Here is a 27,308-nt window from a genome sequence, read left to right as displayed (position 1 = left end):
CAAGTAAAAGTCAATGTAGAGCTGGTGAAAGAACAGCTAGAAAGGCTGGATATCTATGTCAGCAGGCCTGGATGAACACCATCCGAGAGTGCTGAACGAACTAGCCAAAGTCATCGCAGAACTGCTGGCGAACCTCTTTGAGAATATGTGGAGCTCAGTAGAGGGCCTAGAAGACTGTAAGAGGGCCAATGTTGTGCCTATCTTCAAGAAAGGGAGGAGAGAGGACCCAGGGAACTCAGCCTGACCTCAACCCCAGGAAAAATCCTCAAAAAAATTCTCAAGGAGTCCACATGCAATAAGCTAGTAAAAGGCAAAATACTGAAAGACAACCAGCACAGTTTTGTCATGGGTAGGTCATGTCTAACTAACCTCATCTCCTTCTATGACCAGGTTATTCACCACCTGGATGAGGGAGATGAGGTTAACATCATTTACTTGGACTTTAGGAAGGCCTTTGACTTGGTGTCTCATAAGGCTCTCAGTGTAAAACTAGGGGACTGTGGGCCCAACAATTCAGTGGTCAGATGGGTGGGAAACTGGCTGCAGGGTCGTACCCAGAAAGCATGAACAGACGGATCTGTGTTGACATGGCAGAAGGTAGCCACCGGGGTCCCTCAAGGTTTGGTACCCAGAACCAGTGTTCTTCAACATCTTCAATGATCTGGATGTGGGGGTGAAAGGGACACTGGTGAAGTTTGCTGATGACACTAAGCTCTGGGGAAGTGGGGCCACACATCAGGGCAGGCTGACAATCCAAATTTCAAATTTCAAACAAAATTCTGCTCAAAATATTTCTCTTTTGTTTCTACTGACCTTCCCTCCTTGCATTTATCCCCAGACCCTTCCCCACATCTATTAGTTAGACGGACGGATCAGAACCAGATGTTGTTCAACACTGAGAAGAATAAAGTGCTCCATGTGGAGAGGAAAAATCCACAACAAACTTACAGGCTTGGGGCTGCTACGCTAGCGATCACCTTGTCTGAAAGGGACCTGGGGGGTCATAATTGACCACAAAATGGATGAGCCACCAGTGTGATACTATAGTTAGCAGAGCAAACAATACACTGGCACGGATCTACTGATGCATCTCAAGCAAAACTAAGAAAGTTATTCTCCTATTCTATTTGGCATTGGTGATGCCGCAGCTAGAGTACTGCATCCAGTTCTGAGTGCCACACTTCAAGAAGGATGTGGAGAAGCTTAAGAGAGTCCAGGGAAGAGCCACTTGTATGAGGCCTGAAGAGCAAGCCATATGAGGGAAGGCTGACAGATATGGGAGTCATCAGCCTAGAAAAGAGAAGACTTCAGGGGGATTTGGTGACAGCTTACAAATATATCAAGGGAGAACATGAGGGGCTAGGCAAACAACTATTCACCAAAGTGCCCCAGGCAAAAACCAGGAGCAACAGTCAAACTCCTAAAATAAGGTTTTGGACTAGATACAAGGAAAAACTTCTTTGCAGTTCGTGTGCTCAGACTCTGGAATAGACTCCCAGCAGGGGTGGTGCAGGCACCTACCCTGGAGATCTTCAAAAGGAGACTGGGCACACACCTTGCTGAGGTTATTTGACCCCAGAAGTCTTTCCTGCCCAGAGCAGGGGGCCTGGACTCAATCTCATGAGGGTCCTTACAGCCCTAACTTGCTTTGAATCTGTGAATTTTTGAGGGCAAAGTTATTTAGTCAAATACAAGATGAAGTCCCCCCATCCCATCAGGATAGGAGTGTGGAGGAAGCTCCTCATCTTACAATCATGTACAAGGAAACCTCATTAAATACACTGACTATCATTAAACTGCTACCAAAAGCAGCATGTGCTCAGTAATGGAAATCAACTATGAATTTCACAAGATGAATTTGATTAAAATCAAATCAATTAAATTACGGTTTAAACAACAGGTCAGGGAGCCTCAATTTAATCATCATTTTCTACAAAAAGTGCATTCTTGTTGTTTGATATAACTTTTGTTCAAGGCTACAGAAATAGAATTCAGGATTGCCAGCATAAGTTCTACATTTGTCTTTAGCCCAACGTTGAGAACTCTGGCTATGACAATTACATCTATTTTGTCATGATTTTGTTAAAAAATTGTCATCCAATTAGGGCAGTAGTGGAGTGCTCAAAGCACTCCACTACTGAGTCTTATGGGAGAGTTAGTTTGGTTCCTCCTGCTTTCTTCAGAGCAGCTGCTGCAAAGTGGTTATTGTGGAACTATTTTTCAAATTTCAAACAAAATTCTGCTCAAAATATTTCTCTTTTGTTTCTACTGACCTTCTCTCCTTGCATTTATCCCCAGACCCTTCCCCCACATCTATTCCAACAATCCTCTATTCATTTAACTTATTGAAACTTTGCACTTTTAGAGAGAAGTAAGGGCTTAACTCTGTGTACACGTGACTCGCAGATAGAAAATGGACTCATGGGCAGGTAATCAGGTCTATTCTCTCTCATCTTCATATAGTAATGTTAACGAGGATGTTATCTCTGGAGACACAAATTCACAGTTTGAGAACTGAAACTAAGCATCACAGAGATGCTTAATGGGATCTTCTAGACTGAGTATGGAGTCCCATTGGATACAGCGGTTTTCTTTAAATACAGTAGTCCCTGGCCTGTTGTAATCTATTTATAAATTTTTTCTAAAAAGGTTATATGAATATATTGTCTCAAACAGTATATCATTAGAAGCTATAATTCCTATTCCATGATGATATATTTAAGATTTAACATAGCTTAAATTAAAACTATCTTTATATAGTTTTTTTAAAGTGTCTCAACAAATATTTATATTTAATATTAATATTAAATAAAAATACGATTTAAATAAAAAATCCAATTTTTGGATTTAAAAAAATCATTTAGATTTTTATTCACCCTGAAATTTTATTAAATTCAACCAACAGAGAGCATGACTATGAAACTTGCCCCCCCTCCCCTTTTTAAGGAAAATTTTTCATGTCCCAAGTCAAATCACCCAAATCGATTCCAATCCAAGTGAGTCATTCAAGAACCATATTTCGCCCTGCTACTGGCCAGAATCCTCCATCCCCACCTGGGGCTTCAGATACTTCCAAATCTGAAGTGGTGCTGGCTCCTACCCTGGGGGTCTTTAAGACAAGGGTAGACAAACACCTTGCTGGGGTCGTTTGACACCACTCCTCTTTCCTGCCATGGCAGGGGGTTGGACTTTGACGTTCTGCTCAGGTCCCTTCTGACCCTACAAACTATGAAACCCTTTGGTGGGCATCCTATGTGCAGGTCCAAGCCTGGAGGCTTGGGGTTTGGATGCCCCTGAGTTTCACTTGCCCTCAGCTGAATGTTCGCAGGAGCAAGCTAGGGAGCAGTCTACCATTTCCATAAAGTCGGCATATAGCTGAGATCTTCCCACTGGAAGTAAAAGTGGGAGGCTAACTATGCATTACCCCTGCCACATTTGTGCTTTTCTTCAGCCAGAAGGAAAACCACCTTGGTGGTCATGGTATTTCCCCTGCCAGGCAAATACAACTTTAATATGACACTTCACTTTTTTTTCTTTAATGACAATTCAACCAACAGAGAGCATGACGATAAGACACTTAAAAAGTGTCCCTCAAGTCAAATCAGCCAAATTAACTCCAAATTCGTATGAGTCATTCGAGAACCATATGTGGCCTGTCACAGGACAGGGTCCTTAAGGATGGCCGTGATCTCCCAAGGCCCCTTGACCATGCCAATTTGGCCCAATGGGTACCCTCAATTCTCGCCCGCCATGTCTTTGATGGAAATATAAAATAGGGAGGCTGCCATTAAGACCTCTTGGACATGGTTTGTTAGACTCCCTGAACCCTGTGGGTTCCCAGACCCCTTGTGGGTCCTGTTTCGTTATGGGTGTTTCGAGGCACCCTAGCCTTATGGGCTATACACATGGCTCCAACTGCCCCTTTACCACAACCCAAGCCTCGCAGATGGTACTGGCGTTAACTTGCCTAGGGCTCATTATAATTCACCCCCTTGTCCTCAACGGGATCTCTGCAGCCCTGTCTCTGAGCCCCTCGGTGCCGGGGTCTGTGCACCCCAAATGCCGCACCCTCTCTCACGCCAGGGTCTATGCACCCCAAATGCCGTGCCCTCTCTCGCGCCGGGGTCTGTGTACCCCAAATGCCACGCCCTCTCTCGCGCCAGGGTCCCTACGCTGCCGTGGGTCCCCAAAGAGGCCTCCTCCTTCCCCAAATAGCCTCACCAAACCACTGGTCTTATAAAAGGGCAAACAAAATATAACCCCCTGTACTATAACATAATGAAGTGCAAGGCATGCTCTGCCCCTTTAAAAGAGTAAAACCCCCTCTCTAATACTGGATGCCTGGAGGTGAAGGTACTTTATGGGCTCCCGGTGCCCCATTAACCCTAAGGATAGCGTATCCAATGGCTGTAGCTTCTCTGAGCCCTTCCTTCCTGAAGGCTCCTTCCCCTTCAGTTCCCTGGGGTTTATACGGGCCTACAGCCCTGCCTCTTCCGACCAGGTGCAGGTGCGGCCAATTCCCTCATTAGCCAGTTGTCATGGCAACCTGCACCTGGACTCTTATCTGGCTCTTTGTGTTCCCTCCCTGGGCAATCTGCTCTAAGAGGAACAGGCACCTTAGTGCCCTGTGACATGGCCCTATTATGGACCAGCATCCTCCACCCCCTCCTGGGGCTTCAGATGCTTCCAACTCAATGAACTATATGGTAAATCATGAGCCTTTTGCTTTGGACTGTTACCATGCATAGTTTGTACCTGGCAGGGGAAATACTGTGACCAGTAAGGCGGTTTTCCTAGTCATTGGGGATAACCGCTTTTCTAGCATGAGGTAATACCCATGGAGGTAATGTACAGTTAACCTCCCACATTCATTTCCAGTGGGAAAACATTGGCTTTATGCTCAGTTTATGGAAATGGGAGGTTCCTCCCTAGCCATACGGCTAAGGGCAATCGAAACTTGGGGGCATCCAAACCCCACATGTCCGGACTTGGGCTTGCATGTAGGATGCCCACCAAATTATATGGAAGCATCTGAAGCCCCAGGTGAGGGTAGAGGATGTTTTCCAGTAGTAAGGCCACGTATTGTTCTTGAATGACCCACAGACTTGGAATTGATTTGGCTGATTTGATTTGGAACACAAAAAACTGTCCTTTAAATAAAAAAGTTTGTATAATGCATAAGTAGGTGTCAAAATGCTACTTAAAAGTGTCTTTCTAGAGTACCTAATTCTAAAACTTGCAGCAGTTTCAAAAAAGGCAAAATGTATCAATTATGGGTGATTTAAGTGTATAGGGTACTATGTGCAAATCACTGCAGCTCTGTTTATTTAATTTTTACTTGTTTAGATAAATGCCCTATGCCATATTGAGATCATGCAAACCAGCAAAAACTATTAAAATTATTAAAATTAGCCAAAGTCCACGATGACTCTACATTAACAAAATTAAAGGGCAATGGGGCCTTACTGCACATCACTTTCCACTGAATATCTGTCTACATGACGAAACCTACTGGGCATGTCTACTGGAGATGCGCTACTACACATTAGTTTTTGGCTACTGCGGTCAGCATCACAGCATAGACAGTGCTAATATGCTACTGCACAGTATTATTAGACTACTGCACAGTAGCATCACTTAAAAGACATTTGCTGGTGTTAATGCACAGTACCTCTATTTATTGCACATTTATTTAGTATTTGTTAATACAAGTACTAAATAAAATGTGCAGTAGCGTCTTGTGTAGATGTACCCACTATGTAGAGAGCTAAACTTTAGTAAGTTAGCCCTTTTACTGAGGGGTAAAATACTGTATTTTAGTTTTCTCATTCTGAGGAGATGGGTATGGGGAGAGGGACAATCATCCCAGAGCAGCTTTTTTTTTTAACATTAAATATTGATTTGTTCATACCTGTTAGCAATGGTACTTTTCAAACACACCTTTAAGCTACAGAGAAAGAGTAAACAGAATTCTGTTATTTATGAGATGCTTGGTAAATGCTGAAAATTACAAAACTTTAAACACACATCAAACATATCTGTATTATGAAAGTACCACTTACTTTCCATACCTGAGCTATAGTTGAATTTTGCACTTAAAACCAATGTAAACACTTCGGTACTTGAAGAATACCAAGTATATTCCTCCTATCAACTACAGTACTCAGTTGGCAAGAAAAAGAGGGTTTAAATGTCCTGTATAAAGTTTATCATAGGCATAATAATGCAAAGCAGAATAAAAATATTCCCATTCAAGCTGGCCACTAATCCTGAAAAGTTTAAGTACTGCACTATCAGCAACATAACATTCAAAATTCAATATCTTTTTGTGATTTATGTCAAGATTTATTTATGTTCTCTTTTGTTTGATCTCTTTGAGGTAAAAGGCCTATTATACTGAATTATAGCTACAAGTTAGTATTATTTGTTCACATACTTGACAATGTATAGAAAAACTATGCTCCTGTTATAACAGCTTTAGATCAACCCATCACACTCCTGAAACTTTAACACACAAATATAAAACAAGATTATTTTTTTAAAGTATTTACTAGGAATGACTAAAATGCACAAGAACTTAAAGGACTAATAAGACAACAGAACATATTAGAATATATCAAACCATCACATCCAGCACCCTACAGTAAAATATAAAGTCCTAAGCAAAAAAGACCTTTAGTATAACAATTTACCATTTGTGGCAATATTTTAGAAAGAAAAGCTCCTTTTAGTTCATATGGCAGAACTTACTCTTTTTAGTGAGGAAGTTCATAGTTCTATAGCTTCCATAAGAACATACTAATGATCCTTAAAATTGCCTTCCTTTTTTGCTAACTTAGCCTCATTTTGTAAAGTCAGGATAAGTAAATGGATATGCAACTGTTTAACTTTACCCAGGAGTAGTTTATTTTATCTTTGAACTTAATATAGAAAAGCAACTCAACTCAAAACTAGTTTATCAGATTTAATTCTATGAAAATGCAACAGTGATATTAACGAGCATGAAAAGATTTATTTATTTTTTACTCCATCACCTTGTAAGTGTCAGAGAAGAACATGATTTGAGCCAGAATAAAACTTAAGTATACTTTTAATTTCCAAATCAGGAGATTACTACTAATTTTTAAGTTATCTCCGTCCCCTCCATTCTGCTCTCCAGGAATAAAATCTAGAAACGAATACAAATTTAAACCAAAAGTAGTAATTGGAGTCTTTTGTCCAAGAAGCCTCCACAGTTGTCTCAAAAGAAACTGCAGTACTTAACAGTAACAACAATTCTGGAATGCAACACTACTGACCAAAGTTCTTAAACTGGATCAGACCCTACCACATCAAATATCCATATTACATTTAGAGATGTTCTCCTTGTTCTGAAGAGCTTAAGATAGAAGCTTGTCCTATGCTTAGACTGATGCAAGTGTAGGGAACAAACTTAAGTGAAAGTGTGATACATGCAGGAAACAAGAACAGGGTCACAATTATGTATATATACACAAAATACATATATATTTTCATAGGCACGCACTTGAACAAAATCTGTCCACTTTCAGGTAAGCAACAACCAAGTGAAAAATCACACTGTAACACAAAGGATCAATCTAAATATCTATTTGAAGTATTTATTCCAAGTTATAAATGTGGATTTATCCATATAATTAAAAAAAAGATTTTGCTTAAAATTGAACAAATTACCACCATAGGAAAACCAAATATATCGTCTATCAAATATTATTTATGTATATGTTACTTAAAACACGTTTTTAAGATAAGTAAAATCAGAATCTCTCATATAACTCCTGAAAATATGCCTTTTGGTAAAGGGAAAGGGGGGGGGGGTGGGGGAGGGTGACAATCAGCTCAGTCCAGGGAGACTGAAGCATGAAGAAACCTCTAACAGTGTCAGAGAGGGATAGAGTAGGCCATAGTAGGCACCTTCACATTTAATATCTGTAAGCCAACAGGTTGGCACTAGGCAGGGTGTAGGGGAGGCAGAGCCCCCTATTTGAACGCCAGGAGCCGAGACTGTCAAGCATCATTAAACTGGTAGTATATGGGTGCTGGTAAGGGAACCAGGGCAGAGTCAGGAGAGTAATGTAATCTTTAGCATGACTCTATAGTTAGCTTTTGTTTTATTTTGGCGAGGTTTTAAAGATAAAAGTGCCTCAAGTAACACTAAAAAGGTCAATACCATACAAGTATCAACTGCAGTAATGTACAATAGAGACTTACATTAGGCATAAAACTTTTAAGTGATGCAAACTCTTAGTCACATAATCATCTCTAGTATTTCCTAATTTCTCATTGTCAAATTCTCACCTAATTTTTACCAAATATGGGGATTTACCAGATCTGATTAAAATAGATCTTTACTATTTACATTCACAAAATCATTTAAAAAAATTCTTTCCTCTGAAAAGGCTTACTATTATAAGGACTTTGTGGTTAAAATATGTTGTACTAAATTTGGTTTTGCTTTTGTGCTAGGAAGCTATCATAAACCAGATATACCACCAACACACACTCTTTTCACACCTGTATTTTTATCAGCAATATCTATAAAAACAACAGTTACTTGAGAAAATTCTTAATTTACTTTTAATTTATGTAAGGAATCCATTCAATACAACAACACAAGGTACTTACCCTTCTAACCTGACATCAGGTAAAGATCTGTTCAGTGCAATCATTTCGCTTGCCATTAAATTAAACTGATTTATTTTAAACATTTCTTTCATTTTTTCTTGATCCTCTTTAGGAATGACAACAGGCTTCCCCATTTCTCCTGGACCTTCATGGGGTTTTTGTATTGGTTCTGGAACTAAGAACAAACAAGTTATACTATTGAACTTCCACTCACTTTTAAATCGTTTCTCTAGTCTGGACCTGTAAAAAAATACAGGCAATGTTAGTTTTCCTGTTAGTTTTTGTTTTACAAAATCATACTCAATGCAGTAATGTTTCATAGTGCTATACCAGTGATTCTCAACCATGCTGCAAGATCCTTTTAAGGATGAAAAGGGGGGGAGGAGAAGGGGGTGACATGCAATATTAGCAATTAGGTATACAAACACCTACACGTGATTCACAAGATAAATCCATAGATTTCAAATAGGAATCCATAGTCTCAAAAAACATTCTGACCTGTTGTGGTCTTTGAATTCTTTGCTCTTTTTCCTTAGTCAAAAAACAAGTGAAATACGTTTCAGAAATGGGGCACTACTGAATTCAGAAAAGCTAGAAGCATGCATCCTGAGCCTAAAAAGGTTGAAAACTACTGTTCTATACAAAGTAAAAACTAAAGCCGAGTAAAAGCTTTTTAAAAAATTGACATATTTAAAACCAGCCCCCTCCCCCCCCCCAAAAAAAACCCCCTCACACTGTTATACTGATGTTTAACTGCTTTTATTTATTCTTGGCAGCTACTATTTACAGGGAGAAGCAACAAAGTATGGGGATCATCAACATTTTGCATTGGAGGACTGTTCAGACGATAAACTTACGCTAGTTAGAGCAACAAACTTATTTCTTTACTACTTTCTCACTTGCATAATTTCACAAAAGCAAATGAACGCGAGGTTGTATTTTATACTGACCACCATGACACCGACTAAATTTCTTTGCTGAAGTTATAAAATGGTGTGCACACACACGTGTGCATGCACATGTATAAATCACAACCAATTCCCTTAGACTGATCTCTAATAAAACAAGACTTTTCATTCTGCCAGGCAACATCATTAAATTCATTTCTCAAAATAGTCCTCCTCTCAGTTTTAGTAGAATTAAATTAACAAACACAACACTGGTATTAAACAATGGTAATTTGATGCCAATGCTTTACGGAATGAAACAAAACAAGAATATATATTTTTTATGTTTGAGAAGGTAATATAACTTAAGAAAAACAAACAAAGAACCAAAACTGAGCTATGAAAGTTATCAGTGCTCCTTTACGAACATGCTATTTGTCATACTATTTTTTTAAATCAGGAAGTTAACCTACATATGACAAATTAGTACCAAGTTATTTTGAACATAAATTAGTATTAAAATTACAATCAATAGTTTTGTGCACCCCAACAGAATACTAGCTAATTAAGGTGGCACACTCTGCCCATTACTTAGACCTCGAAATGCACTGTCACTTTTTGGCTAAGTGTAACAGCTTGCGACAGGTGCAGCAGTGACTGCAAAGTTTAGGTCACTAGAATTTTTTATTATGAAAAATTCTCGTGAGGATTTCTGGTTTTGTTCTGTTATTACAAACTCTCATATTGTTTGCAGTAAGCCTCTGATGTTTGACAGGCTGAAAACCCACGGAGCAAAAGAGCACCCTTTCTTTGCTCCATTAAATTTGTTTTTTTTGATGGAAAGACAAGCTGTTGAAAACTGCCAGCCAGTCAGTCTGCCCACCTAATCTCTGTTCAAACTTTTGACAAAATTAATCCTACAGAACCAGAATGCCTTTCATAATCATGTTTTAAAATTAGCAAGCAGAAAACCTTGATTTACTGCATGTATTGAATTTATCTTCCCCAAAAGAAAGTAAGAACAAAAAACAACCACTCAGGTAGGCTCCGGAGCGGTGAGAGACGCGCGGGTGAAGCCCGCTGCGCCCCCGCTCCCCCGAAGCCCCCCAGACACCCCCTCAGCAGCCGCCGAGCCCCCTGCCGACCACCAGCACAGCCGGAGGTAAGCGGGCTCGTGGTGGGAAGGGGTTAACTCTTCGCTTGCTAGGAGGAGGCCGCTGCCTTGTGCTGGGCCGGGTCAAGCCCCCACCCAGGCTCCTACTTGGCCCAGCCCCCCAGGGAGCCGTGCGACCGGAGCCGCGTGAACAGGCTGCGCAAACAGGTGCCCGAGTTAGCACAGAGTTCGCGCAAGGGAGGGCGCGGGAGGGCATGAGACCCTGCCTGCGACCCCCCACCAGCCATAGCCAGCCTACCAGAGGCATGACACAGATGGGCACGCGCTGCACCCCGAGGGTCCCCTCGGGCTCTGTAGCCCCTTCATTGGCCACCTCAGAGACGGCCACCCAGACGGAGCCCATGGTTCCAGGCTCCATGCAGACGGAGCCCCTGGCTCTTGGCTGCGGGGGCTGCCTGTCCCTTTTTCAGGCTCTGGGGCCGGGGAGCATGGCCACCTCCCCTTGCGGGGTCTGCTCCCTACTGGAGTCTCTGGCACGCTAGCTGGAGGAGCTCCAGGCCACAGTCCAGAGACTGCATGCCATCAGGGACTGCAAACAGGAGATAGACTCCTACTGCCAGGCCCTTCTCCCCCGTGAGCCGCAGGGGAGAGCTCCGTCTCCCTCCACGACTAAGGAGGACTCTGGGACCTCCCGCTCTGCCCAGTCAGGGGCATGGACCAAGGTGGTCAAGGGCCCGAAGGCCCGCCGCACCAAGGGCCCTCCCTCACCGGAGCTTAGCAACAGGTTTGCACCTCTTGCAGCCCCGGCAGAGCCTGCTCAGTTGCCAGCTCTCACAGGCAACCCAGGCTCGACCGCAGCTACTGTCCCCGCTCTCCCCAAGACAAAGCAAAAGATGTTTGTTGTGGGAGACTCCATCCTGCGGGGCACTGAGGGGTCAATCTGCCGCCCCGACCCCTTAGCCCGGGAAGTCTGCTGCTTCCCGGGGGCCCGCATCCGAGACATTGTGGAGAGGATCCCGCAGCTCCTCCGGCCCACAGACCACTACCCCATGCTCCTTATTCACATGGGCACCAATGACATGACTTGGAGCACCCCCAGCCAGGTCATGAGGTGCTACAGGGAGTTGGGAGCCGGGCTTAGGGGTCTGGGAGCTCAGGTGGTGTTTTCGTCCATCCTCCCAGTCTCAGGCTATAGGCTGAGGAGGGAGAGGAGGATCCACGCAGTCAACCAAAGACTGTGGCGCTGGTGTCATCGGGAAGGCTTTCGCTTCCATGACCACAGCCCGCTCTTTGGCGAGAGAGGCAGCGAGCTGCTGGGAAGAGATGGCCTCCACCTCTCTCTCCTGGGGAGGAGGCTCTTGTCAGCCAGGCTGGCTGACCTGCTCCACCGGGCTTTAAACTAAGCCCGCTGGGGGATGGGGGGACTACTGCCACTGCTGGCCTGCAGAGCAACCCTTGCAAAGCCAGCGGACCAAGGCACTTAAGGGAGCCCACCCCTGCCCCAGCCCTGGCACAATCTGTGGGCAAGGCAAGAGCCCCCCAAAGGGGACACTTGCCTGCCTGTACACTAATGCCAGGAGCCTGGGCAACAAGCAGGATGAGCTCATCCTCCTGCTCAGTGCAAAGAAATATGACGTCATTGGGATAACGGAGACCTGGTGGGACTCCACCCATGACTGGACCACGGGTATAGAGGGCTATACCCTGTACAGGAGGGATCGTGTTGACAAAAGGGGCGGGGGTGTAGCTCTCTATGTCAAGGAAAGCTACATGTCCCTGCAGGCTGATGTTGGCAACCGGCATGGACTGCTAGAGACCCTCTGGGTAAAAATTCGTGGGGAGTACGGCACAGGGGACACAACGGTGGGAGTCTACTACAGACCTCCCACTCAAAGTCCTGAGCTTGACCAGGAGTTTGCCCGGGAACTGACTGAGGCCACTTGCTCCAGGACCTTGGTTGTCATGGGTGACTTCAATTACCCGGACATCTCCTGGGAAGATCACTCAGCTAAATCCGAGCAGTCGCAAAGCTTTCTCTCGTGCGTGGATGACCTCTACCTGACTCAAGAAGTCTATGGGCCAACGAGAGGCAAAGCGCTGCTCGACCTGGTACTGACTACGGGGGACAACCTAATCGGCGACCTAGTGATCGACGGGAAGCTGGGTGACAGCGACCACGAGCTGATCACCTTCACCATCCGCCGTAAAGCTGGCAAGTCAGTCGGCAACACAGAAGTCCTTGACTTCAGAAAAGCCGACTTTGACAAGCTCAAGAGGCTAGTCAGTCAGGCCCTCAGGGACCATGACCCCAGGGAGATGGGAGTTCCCGCTCTGCCCAGTCAAGAAAAGGCTGAGAGGTGATCTTGTGGCCACCTACAAATTTATCAGGGGAGGTGGGGGAGGGGAGGGAAGAGGACAGCAAGGGAGAGGAGCCAAGATAGCCCTTGGAGGAACTAGAACTATCAGCCACAACTTGACAGATAGCAGATTTAGATTAGACATCAGGAAGAACTTCTTTACTGTAAGGGCTGCCAAAATCTGTAATGGGCTCCGAGCAGAGGTGGTGCTCTCCCTTACCTTGGGGTCTTTAAGACGAGACTGGACAAGCACCTGGCTGGGGTCATCTCAACCCAGTGCTCTTTTCTGTCTGGGGACCGGGGTAAGATTCGATAATCTGCTGAGGTCCCTTCTGCCCCCAATATCTATGAATCTATGCTAATTCACAACTAGATGCACCTTGTACACTATATATTATACTTCCATATTTTCCAATGTATATGATAGGGGAGGTCCAAAATTAAGGCTGGTCTTATAACCAAAGCCACATATTATCATCATCTTTATTATAAACAGCAACAGCTATCATCACCATAAAAAGCTGACCAAAATTCAAATCATATTTGTTAGAAGCTTTCCCGTACCTTTTTGTTTTGAGGCAGTGACACCTATATTTAAAAAACAAACAAACAACCCAGTATCTTTTTGCTAACTGGGAGGGTATTTAAGTTTATTCAATACTTAACTTAATTTTTACCAGAAGTCTTTTTTTGCTTTTTTTTATATTTGAAACAAGTGACAATACTTATTTACTAGGATGTTTATCAATTATTTGTGTTTAGATAATGGCAACCAAACTTCAATGAAAAAGTAAAATACCAAAAAAATACTTAGGAAAAATACTACTCTTAAAAATACTGGATACCTAAGAAAACAAGGCTATTAGAACACACTTTATATTTTAAAATTTAGAATGAGCCAGTCATTGAAATAAATAAACTGAATGAAGAAAGTGTTATATTCCTTCTATAGCTGCAGAAGAGACTACTGTACAATCAGGTTGCAGATTCTTAGCTAGCGACTTCTGCTAATTCAGTAGGATGATTAGGCCTCTGGTAGCAAATATTTCCTGCATTTTATTTTTAAACATAAATTGTATACCCCTCCAAATGCAGGACTCTAAATGTTAATACAGAACTTCATGGCTGGGATGATATTTGGGGAGCTCAAAAGCACAGAAATAATTCCTGGCTGAACATGGACCTTAATGCTTTTCTCCCAAAATTAGGAAATCATGGCACAATGCTAAAATGGGTAATGGCTTGGGGAAAGTACAGCATGCACAAAACTTCAAAGGAGTTTAGAGATCTCCAAAGCAATATATCTAGGCAGGTTTCACACACCTAATGCCTTAACCAACTCCTAATAAGGATGAAAGCTTGGCTTTAATGATACTCCAAGCTTCAACTTAGAATTTTTCCCCTTCATACGAATAGCGTTTTAAAGTCTCTAAAGATTTTTAGTCTTTTCTTGCTTAAAGAAACTATCTCCTTTTTATTTGCGTAGGGGGCGGGGGGGGGGGGGGGGGCGGCATGTAAAATAATGGCCTGCAGGCTGCATCCGACCCACCAGGCAAATTCATCTGACCAGCAGGCACCCACCAATTAATTGTACCCCAGCCCAACTAATTGTTAATTGTAAGGTCCCAGCCCAGTCCAGCCAGCACATACAGCTTCTGGGTGAGGCTGCTGCTGCTGCCACCACTGCTGTAGCCGCTGAGGAAATCTGTTCACTTTTCCCAGCCTTCAGCTGCTTTCTCCTATGCCTCCTGCAGCGTTCACTCCAGGCACCAGGTATGAAAGTGGCGGGGGAGAGCAGGGGGAGCTGCAGCTGGACAGGAGTGCAGAGCATGGGGCTGGGGGCTAGCAAGAGCTTGTAGCCCACGACCAGGGGGTGGTGGGAGCACAGAGGTCGGATGGGCAGGGTGCGGGTCTGTGAGGTTTGTGGGGTGTGAGGGAGGGTGGGAGAATGTGGGCACCATTCTGAAACACACCCCCTCCCCTCCGATGGCACACAGCCCCTGGTGCTGGCAGTAGCAGCAGCAGGTGGTGCTGGGTCCTCAGGGTGCTCATGACATGTGCAGGCAGAGCCCGCCAGCAGCATGTAGATCTGGTCAGTTCTGAGAGCTGCACACGGCAGCAAGGAGTGGAGCCATAGACTGGCCTGCCTCCATCACACAGGACTCATGTGTGTGTAGCTCCTGGCACATGCCCAGGAGGAAGCCCTGCACAATGGAACTGGCTGCCTGCCCGCTCTCTGCTACCACATGCAGCCACAGGGACTCCACCAAGAAGCAGGAGGCAGGGCTCCCCTCTACTTCCAATAGCCTCAGCAGCTACACATGGCGGCAGGGAACAGGGAAGGCAGCTGGCTCCATCGTGCCAGCTGGCTTCCCTGCTCCCTGGCTTCATGCCAGTGCCTTCCCTGCACCTTCCCTCCCTCCCTTCCCCACCCCCGGTGGTACACAAGTGCTGGGATCTACACATGCCCCACAGGGAGCTCCATGTGATAGAGGGGAGCTGACCTGATCTGTTCCTTGCTGCCACATGCAGCTCCCAGAAGCAGCAGGAGCCACACACTGCTGGGGGGCTGTACCTGCATGGGCCATGAGCATCTGGTGAGTCTGTCACCTGCTGGTAGGAACTGTGCCATGGGGGGCGGGGGGAGTGAGTGCAGGGTCCCCACACCCTACCTCACACCCCACAAGCACCACACATCCACACTCTGCCACATACCCTAACCTCCCCACAAACACATACCGACGCACCCCCAACCATACACACACACACACACCACTCCCAACCACAATCCACATACACAATATACATAAGCAAGACTTTATTTTTGAGTTATTATGCAATCATCTCAATATCCAATATGCAAACAACAATCATGACAACATTTTTTTAAAATAAAATATTGTAAAGTAGATGGCTGACTTTCAGTATATGATCTATGATTTTTTTCTCTGGTTCCAAGATGGCAACGCCCCCACCTTCCAAAGGGAATACTTCCAGGAGCAAGGGGAGGGACTTCCAGTGGCAAAAGTCAGGGTTTAGGGGACAGGACTTCCAGTTCCAAGACGGCAACCAGGGGGCAGGGTACTTGTCAAGCGGCAGGGCTACCTTTGTAGCCTTTGACAGCTCACCAAAACTCATTAATAGGGGTGCACCAATGAAGATTTTGACCACACATATCAGCTGATACCAATCCAATTGCCAATATACAGCCCAGCAGCCTGGAGACCAGCATCCAGCTGGTAAGTCTGTTGGAGGGAAGAGGCAGATTGAGGCTCCTATTGTGAGGGAGGGAGTGGGGCCAGGGCAGGAGCAGGCAGCTGGAGTGGGCAGAACAGGGCGCAGGACAGAGCCAGTGGCTCATCTGGGTGATACTGGGAGTAGGGAGGGGGGGCAGCTCCCACCATGGCGCACACTTGGGGGAGGCATGGGACCGCATGCCATTTTAGCCAAAAAAAGTCAATTGCTGATAATGTCAATTTTCCCTTTATCAGTGCCATGGGCAACTGATGCCTCCTGAGTCAGTGACAAGGGCAATCCCGCCGACTGGGTGGGCCCCCCCGTGGCTGATCCCGCCAACCTGCAAGTGGCAGCGGTGCACCACTGGCATTTCCGGGTGAGCACAATTGGCCATGGGGGCACCACTTCTCCTGGAGCCCACACTCCCCAGCCAGTGCTCTCAGGCAGGGCACCAGCGCTCTCGCCTGCCCCCTCTGCTCAGGAATGCTGGCTGTCAGGGGGTGCACCAGCGCTCTCAGGGGGTACACGTGCACCCCCATGCATCGCCACTGTCAGTGCCAATACAAAATGCAGTGCTATATCAGTGCACCTCTACTCATTAAAAGCAGCCCTCCAGCTAAAATTATTGTCCATCCCTGATTTAGGGTGTGGAGACAAGTTTCTGAAGAAATGGGAAAAGAACACTAAGGAAAATTCATGTAGCTGGAAATCCGAAGGCACCTTAATCATGAAGGTGGAATGGAACCTCTCAGCTGCATACTATGATAAGAAACCTATAACCATATCATTATACCAGTGGTACCTCACTCTTTCAGCGCTGCGGGCCAGATGTGTGGCACAGGCCCCCCATATACCCCAATGGATCGCCTGTACACTCCGACTGGGTCCCAATCTAGCATGTAGGGCCACACTATCTGGCCTGCTGGGCTCCTGATGGGTCTGGAAATTGGCAGCAGGGAAGCAGCAATTAACGCTGCCACTGCTCCCCGGTGCCAAATTTCCAGACTTCTCTGGAATCCAGTAGGCCAGACTACTTGTATTAGATATGGCCTGTGGGCCAGGGACTGAGCATCCTTGCACTAAATTCACTCAGTCTCAAAGCAAACCTAATTACTGACCCCCCAAAAAAGCCTTTCAGATCTCAAATGTTCAAGGAAATCTTGCTTGAAGAGTCTTGTAGAGTGGGAGTCAGCAGCTTTAGGTATCTGAGTGTAGCTTTAAACAGGGCTGACAAAGCAAGGGCAGACAAAGCATGAGACTTCCTGTCAGGGTCCAATATGTTGACTGTGAGGGACTGTCTGGAAGACTAAGACTCTTGTTCCTAATAAATACTGTTTTGCTTTTTAAAGCTAGCTGGTCACTGATTAAACTGTTATTTCTCCTGAGAACAGTGCAGATACTAAACTTATCAAAGTGAATACTAGGAATCTACAACTTGCATGTCTAGTCTGGAGAGGGGGACACTTATCTCTATTTGAAAAGAAGCCCTTATTAGAAATCTAACACCCAAGAGGGGCACACACCAGGGCTGCTGTGACAGGAGTATCACTATCGGAGCCTCTTCGAGAGTGACTCTGCCCTCCTATAATGGGGCAACTGCCTGCTTACTCACCTGCCATGCCTTGGTCTTAATTGTTTGGTGTAATCAGTGGGAGGCTGCCCATTTTATGCGCCCCAGTGCCAGGGGGCATTACCTGTGGCTCCTTTCCTCCCCTACACCACAGCCCAAGCCTTTCAGATGTGGTTTGACCTAGGCCCTGTTAAGCTTTGGCCCTCTCCTTTCCTTCCAGGGCCCCTCAGTACCCTCTTCTCGCCCTGGGGGGGGGTGTTCCTCACCACCCCTTCTCACCCTGGGGGGGAAGAGGGGTGTTCCTCACCACCCCCCTCTCTCGCTCTGGGGCTTCACACTGTCCCCCTCTTGCTCTGGGGCTGGGGTCAATGCACTCACCCCAAACCACTGTGCCCTTTTTGACACCAGGGTCCCCACGGTACTGTGGAGCTCCTATGAGGCCTCCTCCAACCCCTAATAGCCTCACCTGGTCCTCCAGTTAAAACAGTAAACACAAAACATAAAGCCCCTAGGCTATAACATAAAACTACACCGTCTGGTCAAAACAACGTTCTATCCCTACCGGGAAAATACTCCAACTCATAGCTGCAACCAGGGGATGCTCATGCAGTCTATCTTCTCCTTTCTCTCTGCACTGGCCGAGCTCCCCCAGCCGCCAGAGGTGAGCTGCCCTCCTGGCCTCAAGCCTGGGTTTAAGAAGGGCCAAGCCCTGCCCCTTCCTGTCAGCTGGTTCTCTTGGTTGCCCTAGCAACCACACCTGTGCTGCCCTGGTGACTGACAGTTGAGTCTCCCCCTTCTCACTACTATGGGTCTCTCCTGAGCTTTTAGGCACAGGGCACCCCAGTGCTCTGCAACAGCTGCCTTTGGGAAATTTTCAGAGCTACAGCCCAGAACAATCCAGCTTGTGTCTAAGGTGGGCTGGTGTTCCAAGCCAACCACTGCCACTACCTTTTCCCTAACCCCTACAAGTCCATGGCATGGCATGGATGCAGCTACCAGGCCACAGTGCTAGTGAACCCCCCTGATGCTAGTACCACCGAGGCCCTCCAGCTCCATGGGCCAAAACTAGTGGCTTCACAGGCTGCATGTGACTGACCTGTGCTCTAGGTCAGAGACTGCAAAGGGGCCAGGAATGCAGTTTCTGGAAATTGTGATAAAAATACCATGAAGGTAGAAGATTATAAAACTTCATTGCTAAACAACAAGGAAATTTTTCTACACCTCCCTGCCTGCCATCTGACACCAACAGGGAAGAAATGCTGCTTGATCTGCACAAAAAACCCAAGCTCACAAGGACACCTCTCATGGACCCAGAGAGACAGATTTCTAGCTTCTGCTTCCTCTGTACAAAAATAAAGCATATTTCATACATATGTGGACTTTTTACCATCTTGAACTTTCCCTGAGCCTCATGAAGGGCATGTGACCCCGAAAGCTTGCAGAAAAAGATAGGTTTTTTGCAATTTCTCAATTGGTCTAATAAGAAATCTCATTTCTGAACCAAGAGTTCTAGATTTTTGCATGAAAATAGAAACTCATTCTGAAAAACCGCTTTTAGGAGCAAAGAGACTTGAGAGGTTGAATTACCCTTTCTGTAACTGCAATCAGAACTACTGCCATCACATAGATCCCTGGCGAAAAGACTGAATACAAGCCCCAGATTTAAGATACAGAAAGGTATTCTAGTCCTTTATTCGCAGCTTCAGTAGCAAACTGTTTCCTTCATATCATACATTTGAGAACAGAATGGGCCTACACTAGTGAGAAGGTTATCTGGACTGGAATGGAAGGCACAAGCTTCCCCTGCTTCTGAAACACAATACTTAAAGAAAGAACTAGTTGATATCAGCCATAAAAGATATGGATACGTACAGTGACAAATCCACGCTGGAGATTATCAATGAAGTTTGCTTGATTAAACTCAGTTTTCCTTTTGAATGGCTATCAATGGAAAAGGAGCAAAGTGCATAGTGCTGGCACTTTGTTTATCAAATATAAACAAAAAGACTTCCCAGTGATCACAACTTTGACGTGAGAGAGGCTAGTGTACTACCAATGACTTTGAGAGCAATGATGTCTGGAGTTTTGTACTTCTGATAGGTCAGGTGCGAGATTTTCAGACTAAAAGCATTCCAAAAAAATTATAAAGTCCTCAGCAGTGAAGCAGGTCTGTTGATGAAAGGATACTTCACAATGGCTGCAGAAGCAGATCAAGGCTACAGTAGAACAGAAACTTCTCATCATCTAGGTTTTTCCTTGCCACAGCATTAAGGTTTCCTTCCTTGTGAAGTATCATAGATGCTAGGGTCAGAAGGTACCATGAGATCATCTAGTCTGACCCCCTGATGCACAACTGTAGCCCCACCTTAAAGAGACACACACAGGTGTCTTTCTTCAATAAGTCCTATAATGATGAGGGAATGGCAATGGGTGCAGGTACTAGGTCTTACCAAAAGCTCATAATCACAGACAATGTTTGTATGATGATCATTTTGTACTTGGAACTGAGACAGGTGTGCAATTCCACAACTGCAGTCATAACTAACCAGGAGTATTTAGAATCTACTCTGTTCACCCCATATGGGGAAAGGGATAGAAAAGTTGCCCTAAACAGAGCCTGTCTCATTTCACCTGAAAGAAAACTGTGTCCAGTGGGATGGCTGTCTGTAGTGCACCTCAAGTAATGAAGTTTGGAACCTGAAACATCTACATCTAGATGATCAACCCTAATAGTAACTGACCAATGTGAAGGACAGCACTAGTGGCCAGAGTATTTGCATGATTTGATACTGATTTTGCTATACTTTGTGAGACTGGACATGCAGGAAGGCTATTTCACAGAGCATGGTGGTCACTACGTTTTCTGGGAAGGGAAAGCTAAAAGATAAATACACCCACAGTGTTGTTTCTGTTATCAAGACCAAGATTGTCACTCAGATGCCGGAGTATTGTTGGTAATCTCATGATCCTTCATCTTCAACTGACTAATAGGCAATGTTCAACAGTCAGAGCTGACCCCTCGTTACAGATGAAACAAAAGAACATTATTCTAAATTCTAAATGACTGCTGGATGGATATCATCACATAATACATTCAGTCTCCTCCATTTGTACAAAACAAAAGCAGCATTCTAGGAAGAGACTGAACATCAAATGCCTGAAAGACCTGGCCAAAAAGGATCATCTCCATCAGTGCTTCACCAAGAAAATTTTTAAACTCCCTGATGATCCTGACACCACTTGATCACTGAGAGAGCCGAGACAGGCAGCCACAAGGTGTGGTAAGAATCTCTATGCTTTTCTAAATAGAGATATCAAGACTGGTTTGCTGAGAATGACAGGGAAATTCGAGCTCTCATTGACAGAAAAAAGAGGGCCTTCAAAGCTTGGCAGAATGACATCAACTCTGAACAGAAGCAAGAAACTTATCACTACAGTAAAACAGAGACCCAGATGAATATTTAAGAACAAAAGAACAAGTGATGGGAGAACAAAGGGGAAAAAAAAGATTTAAAAGTTTGCCAAAGGTCATAACATGCCATTTCTTCAGGCACAACCAAAGCTACCTATGGCCCAAGCTCACAAGAAGCCATGTCTGTGAGTTCCAAGGATGGAACAACACTCTGTAAACACGGCTCCACCACCACCAACACGCTGGTCAAATACCAGCTAAAATATGTAAGTTAGGTGGAAAAAACTCACTTACCAACTACATGTAGTTGTTATGAAAATCTGGAAACATGAACAGATTCCCAGTGATTTGAGAGATGCCAGAATTTTTACCATATTCAAAAAAAGGAGATATAACATATTGCAGCAATTACCATAGTACAGTCAAGTTCCTGTTTTCCAGAATTCTACTAGCCAGCATACTCTATTAACTGGCACTGTGCCACTGCCGCCATCCACTACTCCATGCTGCCACCACACGCAACCACCCCGTGCTGCTGCCACGCCATCACCATTCACCACCCTGCACAACTGCCACATGCAACCCCCCCGCCCCATGCAACCGCTGCTATCCAGCACCCTACGCCGCTGCTGCCATGTGCAAGCTCCCCCCTCCAGCTCCAGTATGTAAAAATGCCAGTTATCTAAAAAATAACTGGCACCGGGCATTCCCCACTCATGCCAAATAATGGAAATTTTACTGTATTATACTTCTATTCATAGCTGGGAGAAGTCGTGCCTGCATTCTCCTCAGTAGAATTCCCTTTCATTCCCGAGGGGATTCTACCTGAGTCTCAATGTAGTTTTAGACCCCTCAAAGGCACAATAAATTTGTTTTTGTTGCTAGACAGCTGCAGAAGTGCCACAAGCAACATAGCCTTCACTGACCTAAGGACTTTGATTCAAGAAACAGAGGCCATGTGGAAGATCCTGATGATATGGATGCCTGCCAAAATCTGTAACCACCATGAGGCTCCTTCATGATGACATGACAGCAATTGTCCTAAGAAATGGTTCAAAAATAGACCCCTCCACTATCAGAACTGGGGTAAAGCAAGAATGCTGATTGCACCAATACTTTTTTCCCCATCTATACTGCAGCTATTTTACAGCTCATTGCATAACTGTGTGGTGTGACCACTCAACTGAAGAGCTTCAGGTCACTCTTGATTGCTTCTGTGAAGTGAATGAAATACTTGGCTTCACTGGCAACTACACAAAAACCAAGATCCTTTGCCAACCCATCCCCAACCAACCAGCTGCTCCTCCACATATCTAAGGGCAATCTATGGAGGACAGTTTCCCCTACCTAGCCATCTTTTCCAAAAAGTGAACATAAATAAAGATATTTCATATTGGATAAAATCTGCCAGTGCTACCTTTAGACATCTCTGAAACCATGTTTTCAATGACATCAGGATCCAATTCAAGCTTTTTGTCCATCAAGCTGCTGTGATTCCTCTACACTACCACCAAACACTACACCACATATATAAGTTTCCTTCTGAGGACAGCACAAGCCATACAAGCATTCTCAAAGGCCTTCAGGAGGAGGTTCAGATACTACAGTGATCAAGGTAGCATAACACTTAAATAGATCAATAGTAGGCTCTTCTGAATTCTGTTTTTTTTTTTAAGCTATACAGAGAAAGAGATGAGTGCATACACATTTTAATCTAAATCTTATCTGATGAACAGGTCAAATCCCATTTTATGTTATCTATTCTTATTTTTATTCCAAACAGTAATCAAGAAAAAGGAAGTATACAAAAATAGATCCCTGAAACAAAAAATCAGCAGTGACCCAAAGATGGCAATTCTCCACTGACCCCTTATAATTAAGGTGACCATCCATATATCCTGGTTTATCCAAAACAGTTCTGGATGTCAAAAGCCACTCCTGACCACCTGCTGAGAATTATAACAGGCATCCTGGAAATGCAGGGATGCAGGGGCACAGTTTGGCTGGGAGCTGGAGCAGTACACCACCGCCTGACCAGCACACCGCCCTGCCAATTTGAAAGCCTACGGATCCAGGTGGGGGGGGGGGCAGCGTCCCAGATGTCCTTACAGTCAGCCTATTTATAACAACTCAGTAGAAAGGGCCAATCCATATTATATTCATGAACTTAAAAGAAAAAAATCCAATGCCTTAAATTAAAGCCAAACATTTAAAGTAACATCCCCCAAGATATATTTAACCTAAGGATTTAATTAGTGCATTGGATGACTTTGTTCCAAAATGCCTCTTCCTTGGTAAAGCTTATTTTAAACCTGACTCCCCAAGATTTTACTCCTGAATACAACAAAATATAACTAATTGACCTATAACACATTTCATTATTGCTCAGCTTAAAGGCCAACAGCCGTTATGTTTGATAAAAGAAGAAAAGTTGGTACTTGCATCAAGAATTGAGTCTGCCTAATACATTTCAATATAAAAACATTCTGTTCCTTGGAAGTTTACTAAATATTTGGGCTGAAATTTCCATGACAACTATTTGACTGCTAATAATTCTATCCCTGCATTTCCCCAAAGTTTTAAAACTATTTCAAAGTTTGGGGACAGAAATGGTTTCACACATTAAGTTTTTACAACACCTTCATTATAAAGCTGTAATGGCTCCATGCGTTAGACAAGAGATTTGAAATTTGTCAGTGGGCCCAGTATGGTGTTTGGGATATACTTTTTGCTAGGCCCATGAAAATCAGACCAATTTATAAGCCTCTGGAGAAAAAAGCAATTGACCCATTAGAGTGACAGTTACATTTTGAGGGTTCCACTCACACTAAACATGAGCCATCTTTACTCAGAAGATGCCCACTGACCAGACTAAGTATGCTCCATTCCAGGGCTGAAAGGATGAGCAGGACTTTGTAACTTTCCTTCCTAGGGGCTGGGGTCAACAAAGGAGCAGAGAGAATGTCTCCGCTCATTTTTCAGTGCTCTCACTGCTGGAGGCACTGGCAGCCTAACTGAGGGTAGAAACAGACATCACCTGATGTAACATTTGTGCCTCTAAAAAATGTTGGTGAGCAAATAGACATTCATACGCTTTTGCCATGACCAATTAGTAGGATGACAAAATATAGCTTTAAATAGTACCGTTTTATTGCAACATATATCTATCTGCTGTGACAAGAATGCAGACAGCCCAGAACTGCCTGCATGCTCCAGCTTAAGCCTTGGAAGCACCGGCCTAGCTTTCCCCACTTACAGACACACCCTGGGGAATCTTAGCAAGTCTCTCTGTAAGCAGGGAAAGTCAGGGTTTACTGCTTATGGAGACCCACCCCAGGAACTAGGGGAGCACCGACCTTTGCGGCTAATACTGATAGCCCATTTTTAAGGCGGCATATTGACCAATACCAATCCGATTTCTGATACCAGCCCCACAGGTGGAAAGCTGCCTCTAGCTGGTAAGTCTGGTTTCATAGTTTCTAGGGTCGGAAAGGACCTGAGTAGATCATCTAGTCCGACCCCCCGCCATGGCAGCAAACAATACTGGGGTCAAACAACCCCAGCAAGATGATCATCTAACCTCCTCTTAAAACCCCCCAGGGTAGGAGCCGGGACCACCTCTTTTGGAAGTTGGTTCCAGATCCACCTCTCTTAGAAGCTGGTTCCAGATCCTAGCCGCCCTGACCGTGAAGTAGTGCTTCCTGATATCTAGCCTAAACCTTCCCTCTGCCAGCTTGTGACCGTTATTCCTGGTCACTCCTGGCAACGCACGGGGGAACAGTGACTCCCCCAATGCCTGCTCGTCCCGACTGGTTTGTAACAAGCCACTAGATCCCCCCCTCAGCCTTCTCTTGTGGAGGCTGAGCAGGTTCAGGTCCTGTAGCCTCTCCTCATAGGGCCTGCCCTGCTGTCCCCTGATCATACGAGTGGCCCTCCTCTGGACCCTCTCTATGCTGTCCACATCCCTCTTGAAGTGCGGTGACCAGAACTGGACGCAGTACTCCAGTTGCGGCCTGACCAGTGCCGCATACAGGGGGAGGATCACCTCTTTGGACCTGCTTGAGATGCATCCGTGGATGCATGACAAGGTACAGTTGGCCTTCCTGACTGCCTCCCCACACTGCCAGCCCATGTTCATCTTGGAGTCAATTATGACTCCAAGATCCTTTTCCGCCTCTGTGCTGACAAGAGGGGAGTTCCCCAACCTGTAGGTATGAAGCCGGTTGTTCCTCCCCAGGTACATCACCTTGCACTTGTCTGTGTTGAATCCCATCCTATTCACATCCGCCCACCCTTGTAGCCTGTCTAGGTCTGACTGAAGCCTGATGCTACCTTTTAGTGTGCCCACATCCCCCCACATCTTAGTGTCACCAGCAAATTTGAACAGGGTGCCTTTTACCCCCTTGTCCAAATCGCTGATGAAGATGTTGAACAGTACAGGCCCGAGGACTGAGCCCTGTGGAACCCCACTGCCCACGTCCTTCCAGGTTGAGAAGGACCCATCCACTACCACCGTCTGGGTGCGGCCCTCCAGCCAGCTGGCAACCCAATTGACTGTGTGGGTGTCAACACTACAGTCCCCCAGTTTCTTAATGAGAACGGGGTGAGAGACAGTGTCGGATGCCTTCCGGAAGTCCAGGAAGACTCTGTCCACTGCTACCCCTGCATCTAATGATCTGGTAACCTGATCGTAGAAGGCCATCAGTGGCAGGTCCTGTCAGACCAACCTGGTGAACCCGTGTTGGTTGCCCCTAAGCATGTAGTCCCCAGCTGGCTCCTCATGGATGTGTAACAGCATAATTTTCTCAAACGTGGTGTTGGGGGGAGGAGGGAGGGAGGGGTATGAGGGGGCAAATTAAGGCTCCCATGGAGAGAGAGGTCATGGGACAGAGCCACAGCTTGTCTGGGGGGGTGCGGGGAGGAGGGGGCAGCTTCCACTGCAGTGTGTCATTCAACCCAGAAGAGAGAGAAAAAGTGGTAAGAGAGACCCAAAGATGAAATGGTATGTAACCCTCCCTCCTTAGCACTGGAACAGATTCTGGACTTATGTTACTGCTGGAAATAGTCAATCATTCTTACAGAATAGCTTTCTGTTGAAATTGAATCTTCTAAGCAACAGAGAAATATTCTGTGGGAATGTGATAATCATTGACTCTGATGACAGGGAAGTGACAAGGCATTTTGATTTTATTTTGCTTCAGTAAGACAAACATTTTGTTTCACTTAGTTTTTTCCATCTATTATTAATTATAGACATCTATTACACCCTCATTTTTATTTATATCTCATACTATATTTTATAAAATACAAAATATTTATATGGAAACAGAAGTATTTCACATTTAATTCATTCAATGCTTTTTTCCAAATATTTTTTAAATGTCTATTCCATGAGAAATAAGCTTCTAATTCTGGCTTGGAATGAAATATTTTGAAATGCTGAAGTTCTCTGCAGAAGGGAAATTCCACTTTCTGACGTGGTTTAGTGTCAGTATTCCCTTGCTGTTAAATACATGCTAAATATCTTGGCAAGGTGTACATATCATTTCTCCTTAGCAGCTGGTTCACAAAGGGTAATAACCTCCCACAATTTTCTCCTTTAGTTCAAGTGGTAGGTGTGTGTTGTGAAAGAATCCTAAAAACAACCTATGAGACTGACCTCATGACAGAACCTGTTTTCAGCCTTACTTTGTTAATAAGTTAGCAAATCGTATTAAAATTAAAAGCCCTGTCATTAAGGGAGTTCCAGATGCCAAGTCAACACTCACCAGCATGGAAGGCCTATAGTTAAAGTAGTACATAACAAACTTAATTCAGCCCCTTTGAACACAGACAAGCAAGTTTTCAATCACCTATCATTAGTTTTTCTTCATAGGGCTCCCGTCTCATATAGTTTCAAAGATGGGCAATGGCCAGAACATAAATCAGGATCATGTATTAATAAAGAGGTTGCCTCAAGGAGATGGTTCATTTGTTGCAGAAGTTGAAGTAGAGAGGCGGTGGGAAGGAGAGGCCTGAAAAAGCAGGGCCAGGTATCTCAAACAAGGAATCCAAAAGCACTGGCTCTTTGGCAAAATTTTATATTAAT

General features: G+C 44.9%; 1 protein-coding gene across 1 annotated transcript in view; it reads right to left on the bottom strand.

Moving 5' to 3' along the window:
• GALNT1 (polypeptide N-acetylgalactosaminyltransferase 1) overlaps positions 1 to 27,308 on the bottom strand; it is a 202,624-nt gene that overhangs the window by 76,226 nt on the left and 99,090 nt on the right. Inside the window, exon 4 of the mRNA XM_090049575.1 lies at positions 8,644 to 8,818. Within this exon, the coding sequence (XP_089905701.1) occupies positions 8,644 to 8,818 (175 nt within the window). The remainder of the gene's footprint in view (positions 1 to 8,643; positions 8,819 to 27,308) is intronic.

This window comes from Crocodylus siamensis, chromosome 5, assembly GCF_052110815.1.
Source record: "Crocodylus siamensis isolate JL-2025a chromosome 5, ASM5211081v1, whole genome shotgun sequence".
NCBI lineage: Eukaryota > Metazoa > Chordata > Crocodylia > Crocodylidae > Crocodylus > Crocodylus siamensis.
Note: the sequence above shows the minus strand (reverse complement) of the source record. Positions and strands in the feature narration are given on the sequence as shown.